This window comes from Orbicella franksi, chromosome 8 (genome assembly GCF_964199315.1).
Source record: "Orbicella franksi chromosome 8, jaOrbFran1.1, whole genome shotgun sequence".
Taxonomy (NCBI): domain Eukaryota; kingdom Metazoa; phylum Cnidaria; class Anthozoa; order Scleractinia; family Merulinidae; genus Orbicella; species Orbicella franksi.
In genome coordinates, this window is record NC_138152.1 from 10634740 (window position 1) to 10644645 (window position 9906).

General features: G+C 39.7%; 3 protein-coding genes and 1 pseudogene across 3 annotated transcripts in view; all 4 read left to right on the top strand.

Moving 5' to 3' along the window:
* Positions 1–9906, top strand: part of LOC145495655 (ras-related protein Rab-5C-like) — a 59291-nt gene that overhangs the window by 26504 nt on the left and 22881 nt on the right. The window lies entirely within an intron of this gene.
* On the top strand, positions 1783–4196 carry LOC145495936 (fibroblast growth factor 1-like). The gene is made up of 3 exons (XM_081475536.1): positions 1783–2225; positions 3710–3813; positions 4017–4196. Exons 1-3 carry the CDS (start codon positions 2099–2101, stop codon positions 4194–4196), a joined length of 411 nt encoding a protein of 136 aa, XP_081331662.1. The 5' UTR covers positions 1783–2098.
* LOC145495656 (fibroblast growth factor 2-like) lies at positions 5956–7871 on the top strand. The gene is made up of 3 exons (XM_081475280.1): positions 5956–6073; positions 7366–7469; positions 7689–7871. Exons 1-3 carry the CDS (start codon positions 5956–5958, stop codon positions 7869–7871), a joined length of 405 nt encoding a protein of 134 aa, XP_081331406.1.
* LOC145495923 (RAD52 motif-containing protein 1-like) overlaps positions 9749–9906 on the top strand; it is a 7194-nt pseudogene continuing 7036 nt past the window's right edge.

The window sequence follows — 9906 nt, forward strand, 5'->3', positions numbered from 1 at the left end:
CAACGTCAGCGACAAGTTGCAAAACAGTTGCAAAACTGAAATTAAAATTTTCGCTAATCCTGGGTTAGCTTAACCGGGCTTTGAACGACCCTGCCCTGATAATTAACTCGAAAAAGCTTCCCTTAAAGGATTTCAGTCATGGTATTTTGTGTTATTTTGGGCACGTACAAAATTACCTTTAAATTGAATGAAACCTGAAAATACTAGTTTACTAAGGTGAAAAAAGACATAAGAAATAATAGTAAACCATAAGTGGACAAGGATAGTTAAGGAAAGACAAGATTGACACGGATTACAAACGACGAACTTGAAAAATTTTAGGTTAAACTTTTCAAGATGCACAAACCGTGACGTAGCTCCTTTAATCTAGACAATCCATGAACAGGAAACCTCAGCGAAAAACTACAAAACTGAAATCAAAATTCTCGCTAATCCTAACCCGGTCTTGGTAATTAATTCGAAATAGAATAATCCAGACAATCTAGTGTGATTAAACTAAGTCCTTCCGATGATCAAAACGTGACAAGTTCCAGTCTAAACAGGAAACAAACAAACAGAGACAACTGGTTTCAGAACCATCAATTCAGCAGGGTACAGAGGATCAAATTAAATTAAGTGATCCACTCTGCTAAAATAACATAGAGAGACTAAGACGCTTAATGGACCGAATGTTTTCTGCGCATTTTTATTTGATGCTTTGTTCTTTTTCCGCTCCCTGTATTTGTCTCTTCTTGACGGTTTTCAATTTCGACGCTGTGCTCAGCACTTTCCAAACCTCCATTCGCGCAACTTTCCCGTTACTTGCCATGATCGCTATCGGGGAATGTGCGCATGCGCGTATGAGGGGATAACGGGGCTCAGCTGATAACTGAGAATTAGTCAAACTTTTAAATTACTGATGGCAAAGATCTGAGATCTGCAGAAATTCGTGATAACTGAGAAGTTTTAACCGATAGCCGAGAAATCGCCGAAAATTTAACTGATAAATATGGGTTATTGACCAAGCGTGAGGTCAAGATGGCTGGACATTCATGTTTATAGACCGACACGGAGTCGAGGTAAACTTGCAACAAACGAACGCACTTTGCCATCTTGACCTAAATAGCCAACTGGTCTGCCTCCTGCCAGTTGGGATTTTTAACTATGTTACCTTTATTTGAAATATTTGTTTCCTTTGTTTTACTGGCATGCCTGTAAACTAGCTAAGCTTAGTGCTTGTATAGCTAAGTGCATGGCCACTATAAAAAGATTTACATTACACTTTACATTTTTTTAACATGCCTGGTCAATAAGGGATTTATTATATGGATTTCGGGGAAATTTTTCTTGCGGGAGAGAGCGAAAATTCCGAGCGGGTCAAATAGTGCCATCTTGCCCGCTAGGATAGCCAATCACATCACAGTATTTGGTTCATCTTGCCCGCTCACGGAGCTAGCCATTTTTAACAGAGATTTCAGAAAGAAAGAGACCCAAAGGCAAAGCTGTGACGAAGTACTATTACCCAGGCACTCCCATCCTGCTAACGCTTGACATAATGCTTTTATGACGTCACACGGCCTCTGGAGAGCGTCAGATTCGCACATTCCTAACTTATCGCTCAAACCGCTTGTCAAGTCTGAAGTCTCATGCAAATCAGTGTAATGTCATCGATATCAACTCATGTACGATACAGTAAGTGTCCTCTTAAAGTCACAGTCATCTGTGAACTATTTTTACATCTAATTAAAATTCCACCGTCCCAATACTCGCACGCATGACTGATCAACTGATGCAACATGCAAATTAACCACCCTTAAATAAAGCATCAAAAGAAAAGCTTTTATCTCAGACAACGCAGGAAAAGCTCTTAATTGTTTTCCAAGGTACTGTAATTTCCACTAAAGGTTACAGCAAACGGTTGTAGACATACTGGTTAAAACAATTTCGTGGGAAGGCGCCTGGGTTTTTATTTTGGTGATTGAAGTAATGCACAGAAAATGAATTGGGCAGCTTTGACGGCTAAGAGGAATCTGTTAGGTTTGCACCAATAAACTTTGCATATTCACCCTTGAAAGTGAAAGGCCCTGCCTGAAACTGTGTACAGATCGCAGCGCCGGCCATGACTTCTCTTCAGCCTACAACAAACGTCTCCCGAAAGACGCAATTGATCTCCCGTCACGGGTTCTTTTTGCGAGTAACAGATGACACAGTTGAGGGGAGTCAACAACGAATCGGTGATGTTTATAGTAAGTTTAATTCTTCTGTTCACTACACACACATGTATCGTACAAACTGTAAACCAACAGGTCTTAAACAACGAGTGCAATTTTTCCTACTAAGTTCGCTAATGAAAGATCAGAGCTTAAACCAGGATAAACAAATTAGCCCGACTTCATGGTTTTAAAGTTTTAATTTTGGATCATTTTATGCTTGCCGGTTTGTATTGTTCACAACTTGTGTCGAAGATTCGACGTAAATAACCAGGGGAAAGGAGTTCTCTCTTCATAAAGTCCTTAAGAATTCGTGGAGAATTATGATGACTTGGAAGGTTTATCTTAATTAGGTGAAAACGCTTTCAACAGGTATACCAGTTTGTGTAAGGCCACATTGATCCTTAATTAGTTTACATCTCGGCCGTCTTTTGGACTGGAAAAGATCACACCGGTTCTGAGAGAGTCACGTGACAATCTTGCAAGACAAGTTAAAGTCGCGTTGTTGCAACGGTGAAAATATTAAGCATCAAATAATTTTTTTTTCAAACTTAAACATATGTGTTTGTCATTTGCAATATAGTCTGATAGCAATTACGTTATTTTGGTAAACTTCGATTGCTAAGCGCGGCAAAACAATTTTGCAGACAAGTGGTTTGACGAGAAGTTTTGAATTAGTTCATATAAAAAAAAAAAAAAAAAAAAAAAATCAGTGATTGACTGTAATGTTAAGTGACTTCAAAACGCTGTTATGTCTGGCTTACTGCTACAAACGGGCTGCCCTACAGGGCCTTAGCCAGAAAGTGAGGTAATGTCTGTCGTCAAATTCTTTTCCTAGGTATTTAGCAATTTTTTTACTTTCCCCCTTTAAAAGAAAAACAACCAAAAGGAAAAAAAAAAAAAGGCTAACGCAAGTGCTTCGGTTTGCCTAACACCGGCTATCAGACCTTGATCTATATCTTGATATCTTGCGAGAGGTGAATTGAGGGGCGTGAATAGTTTTTCGGATCGACGGATTTGGCCGCTTGTGCACTGATCTCCTTACCACATTTGACGTCATCTGTGATCTATTACTGAACAGACGCACAGCAACATATCATGGATTCTACTTGTTTTATATTTTTATATAATAAATACAAATTTTATAAGAAAACACCGCGCATAAGCAGTTCCAAAGATTTCCGTGCTAAGATTTGGGCTTATAGCGCTTGCTGCATGTTTCATGAATGTTCTCTTTTTTTTAAGGGTGTTTTCAACACGCTAAGCAATTTCTTTGGCAACTTAATTGTATCGCAAAAGAATTTTGAGAAGAGTTTCCTTGTCTGACAGCGCTTTGAAGTAAGGATCAAGATAAACTTTAAGATCTGGTTGCATTGGAAAGCTAGCAAAGATGTACACACATAAGCTGCCAAACGGGGTCACGCTGAAGTACACCCAAATTTGCCAACTTACATTTATCTGTGACTTCGTTTTGCCAGAGCCGTTGACAGAGAAATCTTTATTCTAAAATTGATTTGCAGCCACCCTTGAAATGATATCTGTTGCGCCAGGGGAAATTGTGTTACGAGGAGAAGTATCTAATAGATATATCGGGATGGACAGTAAAGGAAACCTCTTGACCTACGTAAGTATCAATGATGTCAATGATTAATGCCAATGAGGATTTAGTCATACACGCACGCAACGCGCGCGAACTGATGCATGCGCTCGCAGTCACCCAGCTTCCTTTCCTTCGTTTCTTCCCTCACTCACTCACTCGCGTGCTCGCTCTCTCGCTCGATCGAATCTAGATCATTTACCTTAACCTATGTCCTTAACTTTCAACAGAGCTCCTTGGTGGAAGATTGTTTTTTTAAAGAACGTCATAACACGAATGGCTACAGTTCATTTGAGTCTAAGCCTCACGCAGGCTGGTTTCTTGCACTGACAAACGATGGCAGAGCAAAGCCTGGGTCCAAAACTGCGTCCGGCCAGAGAGCCGTGGAATTTTTATCAAGAAGAGTTTAATCTGTTAATGGATTTTCCGCTGGATACTGAATTCTTGGTGCATTTGATAATGCTAATAGCGCAATAACTTTATTTTAGTTGGTCTAGAGTATAAGTAAAAGAGATGATATTCATGGGCGGATCCAGAATTTTTCTTAGGAGGGGTGCGTCACTAATTGGGAATGGCGTAACTGACTAATGAGGTCAACAAATTTTAAAAGCGAATAGGAAGGGGTCTTCATCTCAGACGGGTGGGGGGGGGGAAAGGGGAATTGTTCACCCCTTGCACCCTCCCCCTAGATCCACCCTTGATATTTGAAGAAGTTCTAAGGTATTATTATATTATAAGAGGGTTTGATTTAATCTGTAGAACGGCACGTGACAAATGCAAAAATCCTTTAGCAAGGGAAGATGATAAATCGTGAGAACGATAGAAGTGGATTAAAGTAAAGACAGTCATGGAAGTACGAATCTTATTGCGCAATAAATTTCGCATTTCTCCGCATTGTTCTGAGTGAAAGCAAGAGAATATAATGCCTTGGCAAAAACTATATTTTGAAAGCTGAATGGAAATCGAATTCATTCCTTGTGTTAAAGTGAATTTCCGCTCTTGCGTAACGTGAACGCGGGTTGAATATTCGTTTCTAAAATAAAATATACAAATATTATATTAAGGTGTGCCATGTTTATTTTGAGACAAATTTGGCCTCGTTTTTGAAACGAGACTGAAAGTTTTTCCTTTCCAACAATGACTTCCACCTTCCAATTATTAAGAACGGGGTAAAGAATATATTTAGTTATTTGCAACGGTATTTGAAACTTTGCAAACCCTGCCTGATTTTACTTATTTGCTGAAAAGGTTCTTTATTTTTTTTTTTGTAAAATTCATATACTTCCTTTTCCCATTACTCACGCATTTTTCAGTTTCAAAAACGAGGCTTTCATAGCATGTAGAAGAAGCCCAATATGAAATTACAATGACAAGTCCTTTACATGTAATTGTCGCCTTAAAACTTAAAGGAAGGAAACTTCGACTTTTATTCAAAAATAGGGCTACGTTTGTAAAGCGAGACACTAAAAGGAAATACCCACGTCTCAAGGTAGCCACCTCCACCGATAACTTACATATAAGAAAATATTTGATGATACACAAAGGCCATCAGTAAGCGTTAATAATTGGACAATGTCCCTAGGTTTTCTATGAGCTCCTTGTCGACGAGGCCCAGCCAGTTGACTTTCGCTCATGATTATACTTCATGAGCGGTCAGGAAATTTTTTTTCTTAGGTATCGTTTAAGGAAAAATTTCCCTTTCAAAATGTCGTGTGTGCGATCGTGCCCTGTTGTCATATAAAGAGTTGTTGTCGAGGGCTCATAGACTATAGCCATAGTTTTTGCGCCGAGCCTCATTTTGAAACAGAGGCAAAGAGCAGCTCATTTTGAAACAGAGGCAAAAGGCATATCCCGTCTCGGCACCAGGGAATTCTCACTGTCGAGGTCTAAGACGGCGTCTCAAATGCTAAGCACGTCAGTGTAAGTTTGGTACCAACAAGGATGCAAGATAGTTCTTCAATAAGCTACCGCTGGCCAAAAGAGACGATGTAGAAGATAAAATCACGTGCCGTTCCAAACAAAAAGAAAATGCAAAGGGTGAGTGAAACGAAATTCTTTTAACTTGGTAGGCGTCAATCACGATTAATCGAGGTGTGCAATTAAGTTAGACTACTACACTCAAAATATCTTCAGTGTATCGCAAATCCACTAACAACAACAACAAACGACATGGTTCATTTCACTCCCTACACGTCGTCATCGAAGCATTTAAAATGCAGTCATGGCTTCTACCTCAGAGTAAACGAGAACGACGTACAGGGAAGCCGGGACGAAAATGATATTCACAGTGAGTAGAGAAATATATTTCGCTAATTTTAATGTAACGTATAACTTACAGAATGCCTGCGTGTTACATTCGTGCCTAGGAATTGTAACCCAGCCATAACTCAAGTGAAACCTTTTCTTAGCATTTTTTAGCCGTTTATTTCCGAGAGCGATCATTTTCTAATTTCTCTTTACGATGTTGATACATTGTCAAGTAGACAGGCGAGGAGATTAAAGAAAATCATCAAGCGAGGAAGGGATGTCGGCTTCATATAGAGCGATATTCTCTAAAATTACATTAAAGGAAATGCGTAATAGTCAGTTAGGAGTATAACTTCTTTAAATCTACATGGCTTTAAGCAGTTTTCAGTTTCAAGAAATCGAGATTTGCATTCGAAAAGGCCGAGTATCAATGAAGAAAATGTATTTTTGATGTGAACTTCACTGAGGTCAGGTACTACGTCTTGAAACTAGAAGAAAAGGAGTTCTGACGGTTATTGAAAATATAGCATTGTCTACGTGAAGCCAGACACGAAAAAGAAAAACACAATTACGGTGATGAACTTAATTTTTTGACCAATTGATTGTCGGCCAGTTTTCCGCTTTCAATGTTAATTTAAATAATTTGGTGAAACATCAAAATCGTAATTCGTTGTTGATGATTTTCACTCTTTGTCATTCGCCGTACATTGCGCTGTTCTTTTAAAATGGAATACTTGGAAGGCGATCTTAAGTAAATTGGGTAGTCCTGTTATAATATTGGGTTCCCTGTGTGTAATTGTCTACACTGCAATCGTGTCCTTTGGTAGCTTTGTTATACAGTTACAATATTAAGGTGTATCGATGCTCTACACGAAGTCATCAGAAAATCAGAAAACTAGCCAGACAAACATCATGTTACTGACTAAGATGATTAATTTACGTTTTTCACTTTCCCGCCAACGACCAATGCCCAACAGTTTTAAGACGTTAACCTAGCTTGAGCCTGCGATCCAATCAAAAACCAGTACTTGTTTTTATAGGCGTCAACTGACCATAACCTGGATGTCCAATATCAAAGATGTACGCTGTAAACCAAGGCTGCATGTTTCGGTCGACCTATTAGGAAGAGTATGGCCGCCATGTTGCGTAGTAGTCGTTGTCGTAACTTTGTTAAAAGAAACCTGCAGCGCTAGCATCCCATTCAGAACCAAACTAACACTGTACTTAGGCAACAGGTCCCAGTTGCTCCATAATATACAAACAGGAATCAGTGAAACACTGACATTTGTGACCCAGCCGCAGCTGCTATTTCTTGTGTTTCTTTGTCAATAGTTTTTCTCGTAATGGAGTTTGTGGAGGCCGGTGTGGTCATGATAAAAGGAAAAGCGGCAGGAAAGTACATTGCAATGAGTGCAAACGGAGAGTTATATACCACAGTAAGTAAGAACTGTCTGGTTTTGAATTGAATTGTCTGGAGGACAATAGTGTTTGGAATAACCGGGTAGAGACTCAAAAACAATATCACTGATAAGTGTGGGGTTCGAAGATACTAGTTTTTTTTTTCCCTTATACTCGTTGAGTCTTGATCTTGCTCCACTAAATCCTATTACATTACTTTCTTTTGTTTTTGGTCATTTATTTTTTAAATTCCACAGACCTCCTCATCTCGGCCAGAATGTGTCTTCAAAGAGACTTGTGGGACCGAGTGCACTTCGTATCAGTCCATGCTCAATCCTGACTGGTATCTAGCGCTGACGAAACAAGGCGAGGCGAAGCCTGGGCGCAAAACTAAACGCGGTCAGAGGGCTGTTAGTGTCATGAAAGAATCTTTGCTGTAAGATGATTGGATAGCGACTGATTCACAAAGTTGACTAACTTGTAAAGAATAAAAAGATATAAACGTAAGCGTGCTCGATCTAATAAGGCCACCGTAATGATTCAATTTAGCACCCTTCTTCCAATACGCGTTCCCTAGATGAGTGCTGTTTCTTTCTTAACAAGCGCCCCTATTCCAATAAAATCCCTCATGGCGAAGTGACATCCAAGACAGGGTTATAGAATAGGCTGATTAGACCAGTAAATTATGACTGCGCGCCTGTCTGAACGTAATATAGCCTACGTGACAGGCGTTCAATGGTGAAGGAGAGGGGGTGAGGTTGGGGTTTGGGGATGGGGGTGGGGATGGGAGAGTGTTCGAGCAACGATCGCTGAATATCCTGAAAGGTAGTTCTATTTTGCTCAGCCGAAATTTGGCAGCAGTTGTGATTTACGGTATTCTGTCTTTTAATTTCTCTACCTGCTCACGGTTTACGCCGGACTCTTTGTGACAGATAAGATTTTTGTCCTACATTGATTCCCTTGTTTTAAACTTAGATAATAATAATAATATACCGAAATCCCTTCTTGCTGGACAAAACACATTTTCTGTGGACAAGATTTTCAGTGAGACTTTGAAACATTTTACAATAGTCGTTTGAGTTTTTCTGGCATATGTTTTCTCCCTTGTCGAATTATATTTTGCATTAGTCGTCGCCATCCGGTACCCCAGTATCCTCTAGCGCGACACAGATCGCGTGGACAAGGTGTCAATCCATATATATTTGGTGTTCCAACGCTGATTGACTGATTTCTGACAACTCGCTCCGCGTCGCATCTGCGGGGTTTCTTGGGCTCTAAGTGATGCGGGCAGGCTCTTCTTCCTTTCTTCCTTCCCTACTTTCTTTCCCACGAAGAGCCTCGCAGTCTATGGGTAGCTGTGTAACTCACGTCTGGCTCAGTTATAGCCCTCAGTTATAAATGCTATACAGGGTAATCACTCACTCGTCCTCTTAACCCTTTGTGAGGCATAAGCTCGCAACTTTCCTAACCTTGTTCCCACGGTCCTCTCTCTTCCTCCCTTGGGTTTTCTCGAGGAAGAGAGAGGGCCCTGAAAACGAAGTTGCATTTTTCGATCTTTTGCCGCCTTCCACATTTCTGGTCATGTAAGGCCTGTCTCATCTCAATTTCGAGAGTTCTCCGCCATGATGTATTTGGTCTCCTTAGGGTTTTACCTGACATAGGGCCTTATATTGTGTTTAATACGTATGCACTCATGGAACAATTGACTATGAGCAACTCTGTATACAGTAGTGAAAGGTACACATAGCCCTCCATAATTTGGACATGCGCTGTTGGGCCCGTTTTGTCTCCCTCTGTAGTATTTATTTCATAATTAAAAATTACAATGAAAACGTTCGTTGGCTAAAAAATTTCTAAAAGAACATTAGCTTTCGGCTGTCGATCTACAGCCTTCGATGGATAAAAATGGAATGCAAAAGGATAAAGTATATGCAAAAAGGGCGAGATAAAAATAATAAGAAGAACAAAAGCAAAGTAAAAAGTATAGTATTCTTTTTAAACAATGATCACCTAATTTACCCATTTTTACTTTGCTATTGTTCTTCTTCTTATTTTTATCTCGCCTGTTTTTGCATACATTTTATCCTTTTGCATTCCATTTTTATCCGTGGCGGGCTGTAGATCGACAGCCGAAAGCTCATGTTCTTTTTGAAACTTTTTAGCCTGCGAACGTTTTTATTTTAATTTTAAATTATGTCTCATCCTGGCAATCTTTAATAGTATTTATTTCATTTGCCAAAAAAGTAGCCACAGATTTCTGCTAATTTTTTTCTCAGTTATTGAGGATATTGAAATTATTAAATAAAAAGTGGGGGTCACCGTGCTCGTTTAAGAGAAAAGGGGCACTTATTTCGCTATCGAGCTTAGTTTGAGGGAGTTTGAGGCGCTAATGACGCGAAAATCGTACACAGTAGGGATGCCCAATGCAATGCAAGTCTCAGGTACACAGAAAACCACTATATGATTGATACACCA